Source organism: Gobio gobio (assembly GCF_949357685.1).
Source record: "Gobio gobio genome assembly, chromosome: 5".
NCBI classification, from domain to species: domain Eukaryota; kingdom Metazoa; phylum Chordata; class Actinopteri; order Cypriniformes; family Gobionidae; genus Gobio; species Gobio gobio.
The window spans coordinates 61,733,817-61,754,864 of NC_137101.1; the positions used below are offsets into that span (position 1 = coordinate 61,733,817).

The window sequence follows — 21,048 nt, forward strand, 5'->3', positions numbered from 1 at the left end:
TAGTATTGATTAAACCACCTCTACTGTACTTTACACACTCAGTAGAACCAATCGATGTCTGTTTCATGTCACAATAGTGTATAATTTGCAATAAAACTGAATGTCCACGAAACCAGTTCCAAGGGCCCACTGAATACATTGGAAATGGGATTTTCCTGTATGACTTGGTGCAAAAAAGGGAAAACATCCCATTTGCAATGTATTCAGTGGACTCCCTGTAATGGTTATGTGGACACATGTTAATTAAGTGTATGTTTCATAAATATGATCAATAGTATTGATTAAACCACCTCTACTGTACTTTACACACTCAGTGGAACCAATCCATGTCTGTTTTATGTCACAATAGTGTATAATTTGCAATAAAACTGAATGTCCACGAAACCAGTACCAAGGGCCCACTGAATACATTGGAAATGGGATGTTCCTGTATGACTTGGTGCAAAAAAGGGAAAACATCCCATTTGCATTGTATTCAGTGGACTGCCTGTAATGGTTATGTGGACACATGTTAATTAAGTTTATAATGGATACTTATACCACAAGTCATTTATTTTGAAGCAAAACAGGCACAACAGGCGTTTTTCAATGCTTTACTGAATATTTTGAACAAGAACAATAAACAGAAACATTTAACATTTCGAACTGAACAAAACTTCACAGCAAAAACAAAATAACACATTAAAAAAACGGAACTATTTACATTATTATTTACAGAGCCGGTTTACATGGTCGAACAGCCCTTAAATGGCGCCGCGCACGCTCTACTATACGTTGGCTCTCTGCTTTCAGCGGGGACAGCTTGACGTATGGTGAGAGTGGTCCCCTGCGCAGCCTCTTTTTCCCGTCCCTGCCGAGCAGCCTCTTTTTTGGGCTTGGTCCCTCCTGGAAAGAAAGAGAAAGGCAAAGACTAAGCGAACATGCCTGCTTGTCACAAACAATTAAAGCAATCCATTAGACGGTGGACTTACAGGGGCAGACTCTGAGGCTTCTTCCTGTGGAGAGCTGGCAGAGCTCGGTGGGCTGGTGGGAGGGGACGGTGTGGCTGCTCGTTTGCGTGCCTTGGTGGTGGCGGGGCGCTTCGAGGCCGGTGGGTCTTTGGCTGGGTCTGAAGCTGCCTCCTCACCCTCGACAGACGCCTCAAAAAGCTGCCGGTGTCCTGCCGCCTGCATGGCATTTAGGTTAAGCGCATAAAACCGGTCCGCGGTCGACGTGTCGTGACACATGAACTGGGCGATCTTCTGGCGGTCTTCTGGCGTGAGGGTGTTCTTTGCCTGTTCGGAGTGAAGAAAGCACAGACAAAGAGTTAGAAACACACACACACACACACACACACACACACCGAAAACTTGCACAGCAGAAACCTGCACAGGAATGCTTACATGGGTGGCGATGGAGGTCCTCAGGTCAGTAAAGGTGGGCGAGCCAGGCAGGCCCATTCCAGCCCAGGCCTCCTGAAAATACTGATTTAAGTTTTTACAGGGGCTGGGCTTGGAAGTGAAAAAAAAGTAATGGGCCAACTTCCCGCCCACCAATGTTGACCTAATGGACAAGAAGTCCTCCAGCCATCCATATTCCTCCGTCCCCAATGACAGCTGCGCGGCACCGAACGCCTGGTTGGTCTTGTGGGCCAGTATCTGCAGAAACAGCATCAAGCAGCATAAGCATTTTATTTTTTTACTATATGAGAGAACTGTGCACAGAGAGAGAGAGAGAGAGAGAGAGAGAGAGAGAGAGAGAGAATAAACCACTCACGTTGATGACGTATCTGTCACCGCAGGCCGTCTTCTTGGCGTCCTCCACCTCTTTTATGGTGAGGTTTTGGAAAACCCCACCGCGGTGTCCATAGATGCTGGACCAGTAGGCAGTGAGGTGCCCATAGAATGACCACTGGTCCTTCTTGTCACCATGTTTCTTCAGCCGATCTGCACAGACAGAGAAAAAGAGAAGCGTTAAAGGGGGCGCAAAGCGTCAAAGGGGAATTTATTGAACGGGATTTCTGTAATACCCAGGATCTCAGGGATCCTCCCTCTTGCAGTGACCCGGCAGGCGCGAAGGCTGGCCTTTGGAATGAGGCGGCCCTCCTTGGCCTGTTTGAGGGCCACCTCATGAATGACAACCTTGCGGCGAATGGATTTAATCATGCATTTTATCTCCCTTCGGAGGCAGACCATCGCTGTGCGGGAGAGCCGGCAGGTTGGTGGCGGGGTCTCATTGATATATTGTAGAAACTGACCAACATTTTTTAAATAATGGTGGATGGTCGGCTGACTAATTTTTGCACCCTGTAAATTTTGCATCCAAGCCCGCATCTTGGAAGCACTGTTAAGAAATGCCAAGCTGGCCAGGTCGGTCTGGCCAGCAGACATGAACGCAATGAAATTTTAAATGCAGAATATTTTGGATGCCACATTATTAACAAGTTTCGCGAGGGGTCGGCACCCTCCTGGTGGCCACGAAAGTCTTTGATTAGTACATCTGCAACAAAAAAAAGAACACACAAGAATGACCGGGTGAGTCAGGTCGAGGACACAGAGCAAGAGCAAGAAGCGACACGTGTCATACTCACTTAACGCCGCCACATGGTCGGGGAAGGGTAGCGCCTCCGACGAGCGAGAGGTTGAGGGGCGTTCTTTCGTGGCACCCATGGCGGCCCCAGCGCTGGCCGGCTGCTCTGGGGGACTGGTGGCCTGTTGCTGCTGTTCCTCGCCGGTGGCCGGCTGCGCCTCGGTCGCTCTCTCCTCCTCCTCCTCCTCCTCCTCCTCCTCCTCCCCGCCGGAGAGATTGGAGAGCAGCTTCCTGGCCACTCTGGCCACCTGGACACAGGGTTTAGCACGCGAGCGCCGCTTGAGCAGCCGGTACCTGCGGCTCACCTCGCGAACTGTGGACGCCATAGTGTCGACTTGTTCTGTCAAGTCGGCCACCTGACCACGCAGCTGCTTGATGGTCTTTTGGCAGTCGGCATTTTGGCACTCCTCCTGCTGCTGCTGCTCCTCCTCTTCATCTGGCCCTGGTGGGACATCAGAAAAGTCAGGGAGGCCTTCAAGGTCCAGAATGGAGACCATGGCGTCTTTGGGTTCAGACGCCCTCAAGGCGGCGAGGTCTTCCAATACTTTCTTGCGCTTGCAGGCCTCCATGGCTTCTCGCCGAGCCGCCTTGGTGAGCTCAGTGTGGGCTTTAAGGTGGCGGTCCAGGCGTGTGGTCTCCTTCTTGCAGGAGGGAAAGGGGCAGGTGGCCTTCCTGACATTTACCCTCCCGGACGAAAGGGCGAGGAGAAGTTTCCTCTTCCGAAGCCAGCGCTTGCAGGTTCACTACCTGGTCCCGGAAGGGAGTGGTAGGAACCTTGGGCAGGTATCCAGGCCGGGGTCTCAGGACAACGTGAGAGTTGTCCGGCCCGAATTCTAGGCACGATTCGTTGACCAAAAGTGCATGCAGGTCCCCTACCCTCTTGATGGAGGCCAATGCCGTCAGAAGCACTGTCTTCATTGACAGGATTTTAAGCTCCACAGACTGCAAAGGCTCAAAGGGAGGGCTCTGAAGTGCTCTGAGCACTAGAGCCAAGTCCGAAGAGGGTAACGAGTTTGGACGAGGAGGATTTAGCCTCCTCGCACCTCTGAGTAACCTAACGATTAGGTCGTGCTTCCCCAAGGACTTACCTTCGACTGCATCGTGATACGCCGCTATTGCTGCGACGTACACTTTGAGGGTGGAGGGAGACAGCCTTCACTCCAGCCCATCTTGCAGGAAAGAAAGCACGACACTAACCGAACACCTTCGGGGGTCTTCCCGGTGGACACCATTCAATGAACAGGTTCCAATTTAGCGCGTAGAGGCGCCTCGTAGAGGGGGCTCTAGCAGAAGAGATGGTGTCCACCACTGCCTGTGGTAGACCACCTAGAACCTCCCCGTACTGTCCAGGGACCAGACATGGAGTTTCCAGAGGTCTGGACGCGGGTGCCATAGAGTGCCCCGTCCCTGAGAAAGAAGGTCCCTCCTCAGGGGAATCGGCCAAGGAGGGGCTGTCGCGAGGAGAGTTAGTTCTGGAAACCAGGTCTGGTTGGGCCAATAGGGCGCAACTAACAAGACCTGCTCCTCGTCCTCCCTGACCTTCCACAGGGTCTGTGCAAGAAGGCTCACTGGGGTAAACGCATATTTGCGCAGGTCCCGAGGCCAGCTGTGCGCCAGTGCATCTGTGCCGAGGGTGCCCCCGGTCAGGGAATAGTACCACTGGCAATGGGTCGAGTCCGGAGAGGCAAACAGGTCTACCTGTGCGGCTCCGAAGAGGTCCCATATCAGCTGGCCCGCCTGGGGATGAAGTCGCCACTCTCCCGGAGGTGTCGGCTGCCGTGAGAGCTCCTTGAGGCGCAGTGCCAAGTGCACTGCTAACAACTCGAGGCAATTGATATGCCAATGCAATTGAGGTTCCATCCACAGACCTGAAACTGCATGCCCGTTGTACGTGGCCCCCCAGCCCGTGGAGGAGGCATCCGTGAAGAGCACAGCACAGCATGCCTGCCTCTAAGGGCACCCCGGCCCGGAGAAACGAAGCTTCGGACCACGGGCTGAAACAAGCCTGAAGTGCTCCTGTCAGAAACAGCTTCCACGCCTCGATCGCCCCCCGATGGCCGGTCCCAGTATAGCTCCTAAACCCCACCCCTCCATGTATTAGAATGGATGCAAGACACACTAAATAATTCAATTACACTTCAAATAATTGTTTCCTAGAGATGGTTTCTGTCATTTTAGGCAGTTTTTATTACGATGATTTCATTTCAAGTGTTTTTTAAATAGGTTTAGTTTTAGTGAGATATTTGATGCTATAAAAACGGGGGGTGTGACGTCATGATTAACAGGTGAGATTGATGGCTTCTCTGAGTGAAGTTGTCACTGAGGCACTAACAGACTTTTTTCTGGATTTTAGGGAGGAGATTGGAGCTTTAGCTTTAATTTCTACATTTCTATAACTGTTTATTTCACACCAACATAATTAATTATTCTGCATCTGTGAGAGTGTGGGCGGGCTTTTGATAATCGCGCCTCTACTTCCTGCTCTCTACTGCGCAACTCCGGTCCCGAGATTGCTACTGCGCAGACTCGGTCCCAAGATGTCAGCGCCGTGTGCGGGCCTACGAAAGTTCAACTATGGTCAGCGGAAGTCAATGAAGTCGTGTCGTCCATATTTTTTTACGGTCTATGGGCTGAAAGTTTGGCGGCAGTAAGGAGTCACTGGGACCCGGTACTGGACGCTCTGCCACGCCCACCTCGGGACTCTGCCATGAAGCCAGTGTTGAAGCGGTCTCATATGAACGAATTCAAGCAGTTCAACACCGACCGGACCCGCTCTTCCGTAAGGCACGCAGTCTGGCTGACCGAATCCAGCTCCATACCGAGATAAGAGATCCTCTGTGTGGGACAGAGTTTGCTCTTCTCTCGGTTGACCCGAAGGCCCAACAGGCTGAGGTGACTGAGCACCATGTCCCTGTGTACAACTGCTCCCGAGACTGGGCGAGTATGAGCCAGTCGTCGAGATAGTTGAGGATGCGAACGCCGCGTTCTCTGAGCGGAACAATGGCTGCCTCTGCGACTTTCGCGAAGACGCGAGGCGACAGGGACAGCCCGAAGGGCAGGACTTTGTACTGATATGCCTTCCCCTCGAATGCAAAGCGTAGGAACGGTCTGTGTCGAGGAAGGATAGAGACATGAAAGTACGCATCCTTCAGGTCGATCACTGCAAACCAATCTTGGGGACGGATGCATTCGAAAATGCGTTTCTGCGTTAGCATCCGGAACGGGAGCTTGTGCAGGGCCCGATTCAGGATACGCAGGTCCAAGATTGGTCGTAACCCACCACCTTTCTTGGGTACAATGAAGTAGGGGCTGTAGAACCCCGCCTTCATACCGGCTGGAGGAACCGGCTTGACCGCGTCCTTCGCCAGTAGGACATCGATCTCTGACCACAAGACCTGAGCATCGCTGCTTCGCACGGAGGTGAAGAGGATGCCCTTGTACTTGGGAGGCCGGTGAGCGAACTGAATCGCGTAGCCGAGTCTGATGGTACGGATGAGCCAGCGAGACGGCCTGGGGAGCTGTAGCCAAGCCCCCAGAGACCGTACAAGCGGGACCAACGGCACCACAGACGTACCCGGGGTGGGGCAGCGAAGTGGAATAGACAGACCCGACTCGGGAGGCCCGGAGGCGGCCCGGAGTGTTGTCTGAGTATTCCAGGGTGGGGCAGAGTGTGGGTGAGAAGGCCCGGGGGCGTTCTCGGTGCCCACACTGCTGCCCCCTGGCAGAAAAGAGTGACAAAGGCCCGGGGGCGTCGCACACTGCCAACCTGGCCCTTTTGGGGGCCAGGGAGAGAGGAAACTGCTCTTTTATAGAAAATGTGGGTAGTGGGGGTGGGATGCAGACATCATCTCCCTCGGAGCAGCTCCTGTTCTCCCTGGGCTGCCCGTCTCAGGGCCGCTTACCCTTGCGCTTGCCGGCCGGCTTAGCGGAACCCTGAGCGGAACCCTACAAGGCCATCAGCCAAAGTAGCAGCCCTCTGCTTTGCAGCGGGAGGACCACTAGATCGGGGGATGCGCGATGGCGCTCCACCTCTTTCGAGCTATTGGAGTCTGGACCGTAAAACTACGATGGTCATGTTCCCGCAGTGGGAACATGAGTCATTCACGAACACTGCCTCAGCGTGCTGAACGCCCAAACACGTGAGACAACGAGCGTGGCCGTCAACTGGGGACAGAAATCGACCGCATCCAGAAACACATGGTTTGAATGACATCTTGAAAAAGACGCAGGGTCAAACCGTGTTGCTCTTTTAGAAAGGAAACTGCTCTTTGTATGTGCTGAAGCACTCAGGGAGATGACCGCGGCACCACACAGTATAAAGGCACCACCTGCTGAGACGCACCGTCACATCCGCACTGGAAGCAGTTCCTCTCACGAGACTCGTAAACACTCTTCGTAGAAACAGGAAATATTCAATGTTCGGCTCCGAAGTAGAAAGCAATGATCTAGCATTACATTTCCTTATTTATACCCGCACCGCGGGGCGGAGCGTGGAATGCCTGAAAGGGAAATGGTGTTATTGTCCCTGTCTAACAGTAATTTGTTTTTGAAAATATAAATGTGTAGCTTGTTTTAATACTTATTAAGTAAATTAACACAAATGCATTTTGTGGCATTCCCCCTTATATTTTCCTACTTCTTTGTGTTCTATAAAAACAACTTTGGAACTTATAATTGTCACTGCTGTGGTGTATGCTTGAATACTTTAACAATAAATCAGTAGCACAGTCATATACAGTTTACACTCTAAAATTGTAGGATTGAAAATGTGTTTGTTAAATAAACACTGAAAATAAATGTACGAACTGGTGTGTAGCCTCTTTATTTCTTAAGCACTCCAATTTAACGTGCTTGGCTTCTCTAATACTCTTTTATTCTACCCATATATTCAATTCAAATTTCAATTCAAATTTATTTGTATAGCGCTTTTCACAATACACATTGTTTCAAAGCAGCTTTACAGAAAGTGCATTTCATAAATGTACATTGAAAAATGTTATAAAGAGAATGTTAAAGAAAAATGTTAGAATAAGTTAATCAATCATATATTAATATAAGGTCATAACAACGCTGGCGTTAAGTCGTCTCTTCACAGGCGTCGAGTCGTCTCATCACAGGTGTTGGGGCATCTGAAGTCTCCATGAGAGGCTGGATATAAACTGGAGCTGATGAACTATTTACCTCGGGACTAGTGTCCCGAGATAACAACAGAAAAGCAGATGGGAAATAATGAGCATAGCTGCTGTTCAGAATATTAATGCTTTTGATCCGATTTAACTGTAGTATAAAAGGTAATTATAATGTGAATGCTTGGCTAAAGAGATGCGTCTTTAATCTAGTTTTAAACTGGGACAGCGAATCTGAACCTCGAACAATATCAGGAAGACTATTCCAGAGTTTAGGAGCAAAATGTGAAAATGCCCTCCCTCCTTTAGTGGACTTAGATATCCTAGGAATGACCAGAAGCCTTGAGTTTAGTGATCTTAAAGAGCGCGATGGATTGTAGGGCGATAGAAGATCCGTTAAATACACTGGAGCTAAACCATTTAGGGCTTTATAGGTCAGTAGCAATACTTGATACGGAACTTAATAGGTAACCAGTGTAGAGATGATAAAATTGGTGTTATATGATCATATTTTCTTGACCTAGTAAGAACTCTAGCAGCTGCGTTTTGGACTAACTGTAGCTTGTTTATTGATGATGCAGGACAACCAGCTAATAAAGCATTACAGTAATCTAGTCTCGAGGTCATGAATGCATGAACTAACTTTTCTGCATCAGAAATAGATAGCATGTTACGTAGCTAAAACGAACAGCTTTTGAAGCAGGTCGGCGGAGCGCGCATGTAAGTTTTGAACATATTCTTTAGTCCTGTTGCACGACTCTAGTAGCTTGATTCTCCTACTAATATTTTATTTCGTTGTGTGTGATTTTTAGCCTTGTATTACTGCCATAGCCAATTGCAAAATTGCATTTGAATAAGAGAATCTGACGTTGGTATTACCGAGACAGCTTTGCACTTAAGTTGCCTAGATCCAGGCATAAATTGGTTTTGATTTAAAGACATTCACGGCCTATCATCTGCGTGTTGAACTGCAATTATCAGAGGCAGCTGATCTCACTCAGCAACGAATAGGTTCTATTTAACGAACGTTCCATAGCTGGCGCGAAAGCGTCAGCGGAAGCGTTCAGCGCGCATTTCAGCCTCCGCGTGTGAAGACCGACGCGGGTAAAGACATCTGTATTCGACTCTTCCTCTGCACGACTCCTCCGAGGCAAGGACTCCGATAAGGCACCGAGTTATCTCCTTCTTCTCCCTTCATCTTTCTTTCCTTCCTCTCTCTAACCATGTGCGTCCACTCCATCCCCGTTATCTCGCAACCACGACCCACTATTACACGTAGATGTAGACGGCACCGTAACACTGCTAATCTACTTCCTGTTCCCTCCTCCTCTGATGCCTCTCCGTCTCTTTCTTTTTCTGTGGGGCTATGGAATTGTCAGTCAGCTGTCAATAAAGCTGACTTCATTCCTGCCTTTGCCACTCAATCCACCCTCAAAATCCTGGCCTTGACTGAGACCTGGATCCGTCCAGAAGACTCAGCAACACCTGCTGCTCTCTCTAATAACTTCTCTTTCTCCCACACCCCTCGCCAGACTGGGAGGGGTGGGGGCACGGGTCTTCTCATTTCTAACAATTGGGAATACTCATCTCACACAACTTTTTTTCAAAAACAACACATTTGAATATCATGCTATAACGCTTTCAACTCCCACTAAAATACATATTGTAGTCATTTACCGCCCCCCAAGTCCACTGACCACCTTTGTTGATGAGCTAGATGTTCTGCTGTCCTCATTTCCAGAGGATGGCTGCCCACTCATAGTACTCGGCGACTTCAACATTCACCTGGACAAATCTTATGCCTCAGATTTCCACTCCCTCCTAGCTTCATTCGACCTCAAACGCCTCATCACGTCACATACCCACAAATCTGGTAACCAGCTGGACCTCATTTACACACGCAACTGCTCTACAGACAATATCTTGGTCAAACCTCTACACATCTCAAATCACTTTTTTATCACATTTAATCTTCAACTTACTACTCACACACCACCAGTTCCTCCACCAGTTACTTTCAGACGAAACCTGCGCTCACTCTCTCCTTCTCATCTTTCCTCTGCTGTCTCTTCCTCCCTTCCCTCATCCACACAATTCTCTTCTATGGATGTTAACACTGCAACTGACACTCTATGCTCCACCTTAACTTCATGTCTAGACAATATCTGCCCTCTTTCTTTTAGGCCAGCACGAGCTACTCCCTCTAACCCTTGGTTATCTGATGTTATTCGTGAACATCGGACGACACTCAGGGCAGCAGAGAGGAAATGGCATAAATCAAATCACCCATCAGATCTAGCTAAGTATCAGTCGTTGCTCTCATCCTTCTCGAATGAAGTACACGCAGCTAAATATTCTTATTTCCAAAACAAAATCAGCAGCACCTCAAACTCACGCACACTATTCAGAACATTCAACTCTCTGCTCTGTCCTCCTCCTCTACCCCCCACCACCTCCCTATCTCCAGACGACTTTGCACAATTCTTCACAAACAAAACAACAACTATCAGCAATCAGTTCTCACCCCCGCACACTGTGGATTTTAGATCAGCCACTTCCACGACCGAACATACTCTCTCCTCATTTTCCACACTCACTGAGGCCGAAGTATCTAAACTTCTCCTCTCCAGCCACCCTACCACCTGTCCTCTCGATCCCATTCCCTCACACCTCCTTCAAGCCATCTCTCCTACTCTCCTTCCTGCACTCACACACATCATCAACACATCGCTCTGCACTGGCACTTTCCCTACCACTTTCAAGCAGGCTCGGGTAACTCCACTGCTTAAGAAACCCACTTTAAACGCATCACTCATAGATAACTACAGACCTGTCTCTCTCCTGCCATTCATAGCAAAAACTCTTGAACGAGTTGTTTTTAACCAGGTTTCATCCTTCCTCTCACAGAATAACCAGCTGGACTCGAACCAATCCGGTTTCAAAAGGGGCCACTCCACTGAGACTGCATTACTGTCGGTCACCGAAGCCCTGCGGATAGCTAAAGCTGAGTCCAAATCATCAGTCCTTGTCCTCCTTGATCTATCTGCTGCCTTTGACACGGTAAATCATCAAATTCGTCTGTCCACCCTCTCATCACTGGGCATCACAGAGACTCCGCTCCATTGGTTTGAATCTTATCTCACAGGTAGGTCCTTCAAGGTTGCCTGGAGAGGAGAGGAATCCCAAGCGCATCAACTGACCACGGGGGTTCCTCAGGGCTCAGTGCTTGGACCTCTCCTTTTCTCCATTTACACTACTTCATTAGGTCCCATCATACAGGCACATGGCTTCTCATATCACTGCTATGCTGATGACACTCAGCTCTACCTTTCATTCCAACCAGACGACCCCACAGTAGCTGCACGAATCTCCAGCTGTCTGGCTGACATCTCTGCATGGATGAGTAAAAATCACCTACAGCTCAACCTGGCAAAGACTGAGTTCCTCATCTTTCCCGCCAGTCCCGCTATGCAACATGACTTCACCATCCAGCTAGGTGCATCCCTGATCTCCCCTTCAAAATCAGTCAGAAATCTTGGAGTTACATTTGATGACCAGTTATCCTTCAGAGATCACATTGCTAAGACAGCTCGCTCTTGCAGGTTTGCGCTCTACAACATCAGGAAGATCAGACCGTTCCTAACAGAACACGCAACACAGCTTCTTGTCCAGGCCCTGGTTATTTCTAGACTTGACTACTGCAATGCGCTTCTGGCTGGACTCCCCTCTTGTGCGATCCAAACACTTCGAATGATCCAGAATGCAGCGGCACGACTGGTCTTCAACGAGCCCAAAAGGACCCACGTCACACCACTCTTCATCTCTCTGCACTGGCTACCACTCGCTGCTCGCATCAAGTTTAAGGCGCTGACGCTTGCCTACAGAGCCACCACGCACTCAGCTCCTGCATACTTTGACTCGATTCTACGTCGTCACACCCCCACCAGAAGCCTCCGTTCAGCTAAGGAGCGAAGGCTTGTGGTACCATCACAGAGAGGCAAAAAATCACTCTCCAGAACATTTTCATTCAACGTTCCCAGCTGGTGGAATGATCTGCCCACCGCCATCCGAAATGCGGATTCATTGACAACATTCAAAAGTCAACTAAAAACTCAACTCTTCCGTGAGCACTTAACCTCCTAAAAAAAAAATAATAATAATAATTCTTTCCTTTCCTCTTTTCCTCCTCTTTCCCTCCCTACTCTAGCCTGTGCTACACTGAGAAATGTACACGGACCAAGTATTTCAGGCACTTGTTGCGCTCACTCGACTCTTCACGACCAATCGCTTATTGTACCCCCAAGTTGTAAGTCGCTTTGGATAAAAGCGTCTGCTAAATGCATAAATGTAAAATGTAAATGTAAATGTAGCTTAGCAATGTTTCTAAGGTGGAAAAATGCCGTTCTTGTAACATATAAAATGTGATTTTCGAAAGACAAGTTGCGGTCTAATATAACACCCAGGTCTTTTACTGTAGTCAATAAAGTGACAGGACATCCTTCCAAGTTAAAGTTGTATTGCAAGAGGTTTTGTGGGCAGTTTTTTGGACCAATAAGTAATACCTCCGTTTTATCTGAATTTAATAGCAGAAAATTACACGTCATCCAGTATTTAATATCTTCAACACACGCTGTCAGTTTAGATAATTTAGCGTTTTCATCTGGTCGTGATGAAATATATAATTGAGTGTCATCAGCATAACAGTGGAAATTAATTCCATGTTTTCTTATAATATTACCAAGTGGCAGCATATATATTGAGAATAGCAGAGGGCCTAGCACGGATCCTTGCGGCACCCCATAGTCTACTGACGTTATCTTTGATTTTTCCCCATTTAGACAGACAAAATGGTAGCGGTCTGATAAGTACGATCTAAACCAGTTTAATGCCTGTCCCTGAACACCAGTGTAATTTTGAAGTCGATCTAATAGTATTTTATGATCTATAGTATCAAACGCAGCACTAAGATCGAGTAGAACTAGTTTTGAGATACAGCCTTGGTCAGAAGCTAGAAGTAAATCATTTGTGATTTTAACAAGCGCGGTTTCTGTGCTATGATGCGGCCTGAATCCTGATTGAAATTTTTCATAGATATCATTTTCTTGCAAGAAAGAGCACAATTGAGCGGACACAACTTTTTCTAGTATTTTAGACATGAATGGAAGATTTTAAATTGGTCTGTAATTTGCTAGGTTATTATGATCTAATTGTGGCTTCTTAATGAGAGGTTTTATGACTGCCAACTTGAATATTCTTGGAACATGACCTAAAGATAAAGACGAGTTAATAATATTGAGAAGAGGCTCTTCCACTACAGGTAACAACTCTTTCAGTAGTTTAGTGGGTATTGGATCTAATAAACATGTTGTCAGTTTAGATGCAATGATAAGTTTATTTAGCTCTTCCTGTCCTATAGTTGTAAAGCGGTGTAGTAGTTCTTGAGGGGCGATAATAGCAGTTGAATCATAAGACATCATTAAAGATTGTACATTTACAATTTTGTTTCTGATGCTTTCTATTTTCTCAGTGAAGAAATTCATAAAATCATTACTACTAAACTGTAACGGAATATTTTGCTCAGGCGATGCTTGTTTATTTGTTAGTCTAGCCACAGTGTTAAATAAAAACCTTGGATTATTTTGGTTATTTTCTATTAGTTTGCGGAGATGCTCAGCCCTGGCTGCTTTTAGGGCCTTTTTATAACGTGACATACTATCTTTCCACGCGATTCTAAAGACCTCTAAATTAGTTTGTTTCCATTTACGCTCTAAGTTACGAGTTTCTCTCTTGATAACATGTGTAGCACTGTTGTACCATGGTGCTTTAGTTTTCTCTCTAACCTTTTTTAATCTAATTGGTGCAACAATTTCTAATGTACTAGAGAAAATGGTGCTCATACTGCTAGTCATTTCCTCTAGTTCATCTGTTCGTTTGGGTTCACTGAGCAGCTGAGACAGATCAGGTAAGGTATTTGAGAATCTATCTATAGTGGCTGGAAGGATTGTTCTGCCTGGCCGATAACGTGGCGCAACATGACAGATTTCAGCAGTACGCAGTATGCAAGTTACCATGTAATGGTCAGTGACATCATCACTTTGCGGTATATCTATATCGGTTGGGTTGGTTCCATGTGATATAATTAAATCTAGTGTGTGATTAAGACGATGAGTGGGACCAGTGACGTTTTGCATAGATGTTGAATTGAATAGATCTGTAAACGCAGCCCCTAACGCATCATTTGTGTTATCTACGTGTATGTTAAAATCTCCAACAATTAATGCTTTATCGACGTTGACCAATAGATCTGAGAGAAAGTCTGCAAACTCTTTTAGGAAATCAGCATAGGGCCCTGGAGGTCTATATACAGTAGCTGTCACAGTTATGGTCTGTTTGTTTGTTTTGGTTTTCTGTTATCACATGTTCCTTTGTTAAGTTTCCCGCCTCTTGTCTGTCTCCCTGGTTTACATCATTATTAGTTAATCTGTGTCAGCTGTGTGTTCTCATTATCCTCTTGGTGTTCACTATATAAGTTCCTCCCATTCCTTCAGTCTCTGTCCGATCTCAGTTATGTTATGTGTGTTGTGCGATCACCTATCTGACTTCCTTGGGAATACTATATTAAACTCCGTTTGAGAACTACCTTTACCTGTCGTCGCCATCCTGCCTGTTCCTGCCTGTTCCTGCCTGCACAGTCTGTAACAGAAGATCGGAACAAAACAGAAGAAAACAACGTATAGTGTTATGTTTGTAGGAGTTTCTTTTCTGTTTTCGTGTTCAGTGTTTTGTTTTCCGTTTTCTCCCCTGCGTGCACCATGGCCCTTCCAGCAGTCAGACTCATGTGCCTTGAGCAGGGAGAAAGCTCCCTCGAGAGACATTTAGAAGAGTTTTTGGATCTCGCCTATCAGACCACCTTCCCGGACTACTGCCTGTGCTCGTTCCTGCATGTCGGACTCAACGCCGCCACACGTGCACAGTTGTCCGGGGAGGTTCCTCGAGGGAGCTTTTCTACATATGTTGAGTGGGTCCTGGCATCCTGCAACTCACCGTTCACCGTCGTTGATGCCGCAAGCCTCACTCCCGATCCAGGACCCAGCCCAGTACCACCTCTCTGCGAGGAATGGCAGGATGTGCCCACCGCAGACAGAGAGAAGACCTCGGCCACGATGTCAGAGCCCGCACCAGAAGGAGCGATCAAGCCAGACATCTCCAAGCCTGAGGGGAACCCGTCTGATCAGGTGTGCGAGCCGACTGACCCTTCCATCGCCAAGGGAGTCCTTGTGGAGTTCGAGGGAATGGTAGCGAGTCCCACCCACCCTCCCGCCACTGAGAGTGAGTACTGCCCGGACATTATGGACATTTTGGACAGTTTGTGTGGAGAGACCAATTTCCTGTGCCCCCTCATCTCGTCAGAACCTGAATCTTCTTCTTCAGTTTTGTTAACCCCACCCAGCCTCCCTCTCCCACCACCTCTCCAAACTGCCATCATCGACCAAATTCCTGTCACCAGTCTCTGTGTTCGTCAGTCTCCTCTTCAGCCCTCAGCCACTCCTACAATCCAGTCATCGCTACCTCCCATCAGTCCCTCAGCTTCACCTCAGCCTCCTCTCAGTGGCGCGGCTACCCTTCGGACCCGCTGGGAGTCATCGATACCTGGATGTCTGAAGCCTGTGGCTCCGCCTCCAGCCTCTGAGTGCTCCACTCCACCTCGACCTGTCACCCTGGCTCCTGCACCTTCACTCCTTCCTCCCTCGGCTCCAGCATGGACCATCGGCCATTCGGCATCGCAGGGCTCCCTCGGTAAGTCGGCTCCACCTGGGTCAGACATCGCCATGCCTCCGCTGCGGACTTGCGGGCCGTTCGCTACTCTCCAGCCCTCCACCCCTTCGGCTTCAGCAAGCTCCGCCTTCCCTCAGGCTTCGCCTCCACCCTCGATCGCTCCAGCTCCACCTCTGTCCTCCGGATCCTCGCTTCCACCTCAGGGGGTCGTCGTTGTGGCTCAGTCGCGGCCGCCAAGGTCCTCAGTCTCTAGTTTTCTACATTGGTACTTATGTCGATTAAGTTAGGACAAAATTGGTTTTGTTCACTAATATTGAGATTTTCTGGTTTAATCACAATTAGATTTTTCCTAGATCCTACAGTAGATTTAATGTTTGACCTCACTAAACGAGGAATAGACACAGTTTCTATATAATGTTCTACATTGGTACTTATGTCAATTAAGTTAGGACAGCATTAGTGTGATTTGGACTTTGACTTACTAGTCATATGATGGTGTGCAGCGCTCTGGAGATGTTGTCCGACAGAAGAGCCGCTCCGATTCTGCTGGGGTGAAGGCCATCAGGACGGAAGAGCCTAGGTCGCTCCCAAAACAGATTCCAATTATTTACAAAGAGCAGCTTCTGTTCATTACACCATGACATTAACCATTCATTTAGAGCAAATAATCTACTGAACTTTTCATGTCCTAGTCGGTACGTGGGAAGCGGTCCAGAAACGACGATCGTTGCTTCAGGCTCGATCAGGCTCCTGTAGTCCTTCTCCAGAACCTTCGTCTGCCGCAGCCTGGTGTCGTTCGTTCCCGCGTGCAGCACCACAGCTCCGTTGGCTCGTCACCGTTCAGGATCTCGGGAACCTGCGCAGCGACATCGAGAACACGAGAACCAGGAAAGCAGTGAGTGATAACCTTGCCTTTACCTGAGGTAGCGTGGACATGCCGGACGATGGAAGTACCGATGACCACAGCGTCACGTTCCGTCTCGCGAAGAGGGGAGAAGCGGTTCTGGGTGGAGATCTCGAAGACCGGGAGGGGCGGAGAGGTCCTCGCTCTGGTCCTGGCTTGCGTCTTCCGCTGTGGAAACACCCAGGGTCCATGGTGCTGTGTCGGTGCCGGAGTGAACGAAACCAGGGATGATGATCGCGTCCTGGGTGCTTGGGTCCTTTGCAGAGAAACACACGGAGTAGACGAGGTCGGAGTCAAAATGTTAGTATCCACTGACTTGTGCGCATCGGCGCGTGATGTTTCAAGCGCCGTTCGCCGCTCTCTCAGCACAGCTTGTCTGTCTAGAAGGCCGCGAATCTGCTTCTCCAACGACTCCAACTCCAACTGCACCGAATGCAGCTCGAACGTGTCCTCACCTGCACTCAAAGGTAACATTAGACACACATCCGAGTTATTCGCCATTGTAGCAGAAGTGCTACGATGGCGAATCGTAGCTATCAGTGTTTACCGGGTGTAACGTTAAACAAGTTACCACGAGTGCAAGGCTAGCGGGCTACGGCTAGTAGCGGAAGTTCGGATATAAGTAGCGATATCAAAGCAATCCGATTGTTTTTTATAGAGAATCGTATCGGAGATATGTTCACACGCTGTAAATAATAGAAAGTATTCATTTGTAAGCGAGTATTAAGAAGAAAATCAAGGATTATGAATCAATTTGACGGAGCTCAAACACAAACAACGCGCTCACAACCCTGTTCAACTGTTCAACGAGGCTGTCCTTACTCAGGCAAAAAATATTCTAAATGACAGTTCCCATGTTTTGTACAGCGAATACTCGCAGATGCCCTCAGGGAGAAGATACAGGGTCTCCTTATGTAAATACAACCGGTTCAAACATTCTTTTGTCCCAGTGTCAGTTAAGCTCATTAATGAGCAAATGTAGGGAGGTTTTTATCAGAACTGTAACATGTACCAGCATCTTTTTAAATTCGTATGAGTATTTTTAATATGTATAGTATTTGTAGTGTGTGTTCGAATGTGTATCAGTACTGTATTGTGCACCGCACTTTAACATGCACCAGCACTTTACTGTGCATTGCACTTTAAATGTGTAATTGTAATTGCAATGTACTTCAAGTATTGAAGCTTGATCCTCTTGCACTTTGGTCCCCATCTGGTTGCCAGTTATGTCCCCTCTCCTTTGTTGGATGTTTTATGTTTTATGTTTTATGTTTTATGTTGTCTATATGTTTTATGTCTGCCTATGCAGCAGTACCCTGTCTCTAAACCAAATTTCTCCCAAGGGAGACGAATAAATGAACTTGACTTGACTTGACTTGACTTGACTTGAATATTAAGATATTTATTGATCGATGAATTAAACCTGTCACTCGTCTTTCAAGTTGTTACGCTTGAGATAACGTCGTAGGTCACATGATAATGTCAACATGTCGCATAAAGTGCGGATCGCATTCATACTTAACGAGATCAGGCAATATAGTACCTACTCTTTTAGAGCTCGTTAAGTAAGTACTTATTGAAAATGAGTACCTACTCAATGAGTATGCGGTTTTGAACGCAGCCATCGTCTTTTGTGCTGCTGGTGATTGCTGTGCTGATGGGGTGCAGGTGTGCGTGTTCAGTATTCGGGTGAAGGAGTGCGCTGTGATTGGGTGATGGTGATGGTGGAGCCTGGCGTGTCTGTAACATTACTCAAAATAAAGCAGTCTAATCCAATAAGGACAGTTCTGGGTTGAGGAAGCTGTTACGTTATTCATCCAAAATCCATTATAAATGTTAATTATGTAAAAATGGTGTTATTGTCCCTGTCTAACAGTAATTTGTTTTTGAAAATATAAATGTGTAGCTTGTTTTAATACTTATTAAGTAAATGAACACAAATGCATTTTGTGGCATTCCCCCTTATATTTTCCTACTTCTTGGTGTTCTATAAAAGCAATTTTGGAACTTATAACTTTCACTGCTTTGGTGTATGCTTGAACACTTTAACAATAAATCAGTAGCACAGTCATATACAGTTTCCACTCTAAAATTGTAGGATTGAAAATGTTTTTGTTAAATAAACACTGAAAATAAATGTACGAACTGGCGTGTAGCCTCTTTATTTCTTAAGCACTCCAATTTAACGTGCTTGGCTTCTCTAATAAGAAGGGTTTCCATGGCCGAGCAGCTCATCCAAGCCTTACATCACCAAGTGCAATGCAAAGCGTGGGATGCAGTGGGGTAAAGTGCGCCACCACTGGACTCTAGAGCAGTGGAGACGTGTTCTCTGAGTGACCAATCACGCTTCTCTGTCTGACAATCCCATGGACGAGTCTGGGTTTGTTTTTGGCGGATGCCAGGGGAACGTTACCTATCTGACTGCATTGTGTAAAGGGATAATGGTATGGGGCTGTTTTTCAGGGTTTGGGTGGGCCAAACATCTGGTCTTAAACATCTGGAGAGTTTAATTCTAGAGTAAAGTGAACTTTGACTGCTTAAGCAGAGAAAACAAAGGACTATTTTTCTAACGATTTACTTATTTCTCATGTATTATCTGTCTAACACAAAAGGACACCAAAAGTAAAATATATGCATTTTAAATGTATTTATTGGGAATGCTTAGATTGTTAGCTTTACTTGCTTGTTTTTTTATTCATGAAAAATAAATGACTTTATCAATATTACATCATCCAAAAAAAAACATTCTGATACAATCTGCTAATTTGTGATACATAACATAACAGTTCATTCAAAATACCATAAATCAGTTTTAGATGATTTTCATGTTACAAAGCAAAATCACACAGGTATGTATTATACGAAGAATGAAGATGTAGAGAAATTTTTAGGCTAAAGTATTTTAAGTATAATAAAAATGCATGCATATTATGAGCATATCACCACTGGTTATAGCTGTTGTAGTAATTGTAAAGCTTCACTTGAATACATAATTCACTGCTTTACTGAACAGGACGATTGGATTATAAGATGATCCTTTTTTTCTTGTAGCGAGTTTGTATGCTTTCCAGTCCTCTGGAAGCACTTCTCCAGTGGAAACCTTACTGATGATCTCTGCGTTCTTCCTGACGCCCCTTAGAGACTGAATGCGATCTAGAAATCCAGGCTTGGCTTCTTGTTTCTCAGACTCAATCATCAGATCAATGTAGTCGGGCGTGGACAGAGGATTGGGCTTGAGGGCGATTTCCTGCAGACGCTCCAAGGACTTTTGAGAGCTTTCAATTAGTCCGGTCACAATATCCTGGACAATCTCAAGCTCATTTTCAAGCTTTTCAAAGATCTTTTCTTTTGACATGGCCTGTCCATGTGCATCCTCAAATCGCTTTTTTAAATCCTGATAGGTTTCCTTTCTCTTCTCTGTGACATAATCCCATTTGTATTTCTGATTGAAGTGCACGTTCCAAGCACACTTCACTGGACAGACCCGACACTTTCCATCTGTCATGGCCCAGCACCCATGTCTTTCACTGTCATTTGCAATACTACATGTATCATGACATGTGAAGTGACAAATTTGGCAGTTGGATAAGAAGTAGCCAGTTTTGTTTTCAATCTCTTTTGGGACAGTAACTTCTAATTCATATTCAAAATCCTTGTTTGCATCCATTTCCGCCTTGTGCTGCTCCAGAGCTGCTCTAGTCTTCTTGATTTTATCCAGTTTTGTCAGACCAGCATTGATTTGGGGCTGGAGACCTTCCACAAGCACTTCTAGCTGCTGTCGCTCTTTCAGGACCTGCTGTGTCAGAGACAAGCTCTTGGTTTCCATCTTGTTAAGGGATGTGAAGAATTTCCTCATGCTGGAAAATCCCAACTTCCAGAACATTTGGTCAAAGTTCTCACAGTCTGAATCCTTATCCTCTGCTGATGTATCATTGGTAGCAAACACAGCAGAGTTGTTGAACTTGAAGTGAAGTGGCTGTCCAGACTCATTGGTAGCACAGGGCACCTCAGAGACTCTGATGGCCTCGAGAACAGGAGGTGTTTTCCCATCTGCAAAGGTGACCATCATGAGGATGTTTTCAGCAATATCCTTTCCAAATATGGAAAGAATGGAGTCAAAGACGTATTTCTGTGTGTGGGTCAGACGGGCCAGTGAAGCCTGTACTACAAAACACACGGCATCAATGCGGTCAATCCCTCCACGGGCAGAGAAGAACTCCTGAATCTGCTTTGTGATCTTCTGGTCATGTGAAATTCCTCTGGTATCACCGAAGCCTGGTGTGTCCACAATGGTCAGAAACCATCCATGTGATTGATCTGATATGCTGTGATCTCCGAAGTTTGACTTTCTGCCTGGGATTTCTGCTTCCCTTCATCTATCAGCACAAACCGGAATTCGTATTCCCATTTCACTCCCAGAATGTAGTTGATCATGCTGTTGATCAGAGTGGTTTTTCCTGCACCTGTGGCTCCGATCATCATAATGGTCTTATTCTCTTTTGGGATGTTTTTCCCAAACATGCTTCTTCTGCAGAATCCGTCACTGTTCTGCCATGTTTCATCCAGGTTGAGTTTAAATATGGGGAGGGTTTCATTGCTTCCATCTTCTATTTCTGTGCTCCAGCTCTTCTTTATAATATGTGCAACGCTTGAGCCTTCTATCGTGTTTTTGCT

The 21,048-nt window shown here is 46.7% G+C and overlaps 2 protein-coding genes across 6 annotated transcripts in view; both read right to left on the minus strand.

The window, feature by feature from the left end:
• Positions 1–21,048, minus strand: part of LOC307126082 (uncharacterized protein) — a 148,402-nt gene that overhangs the window by 113,900 nt on the left and 13,454 nt on the right. The window lies entirely within an intron of this gene.
• Positions 587–2,418, minus strand: LOC307126893 (uncharacterized protein). Its single transcript, XM_079817713.1, has 5 exons — positions 2,009–2,418; positions 1,756–1,925; positions 1,383–1,637; positions 972–1,274; positions 587–885 (listed from the first exon to the last, which is right to left on the minus strand). Exons 1-5 carry the CDS (start codon positions 2,367–2,369, stop codon positions 712–714), a joined length of 1,263 nt encoding a protein of 420 aa, XP_079673839.1. The 5' UTR covers positions 2,370–2,418; the 3' UTR covers positions 587–711.

Excerpts from the sequence above, each read along its gene's own strand:
- LOC307126893 (XM_079817713.1), bottom strand. The coding sequence starts at position 2,369 with ATGTCTGCTGGCCAGACCGACCTGGCCAGCTTGGCATTTCTTAACAGT. Across the intron at positions 1,638-1,755 it reads GTGACAGATACGTCATCAAC|ATACTGGCCCACAAGACCAA; the intron begins GTGAGTGGTTTA and ends CTGTTTCTGCAG. Across the intron at positions 1,275-1,382 it reads GGACCTCCATCGCCACCCAT|GCAAAGAACACCCTCACGCC; the intron begins GTAAGCATTCCT and ends CACTCCGAACAG.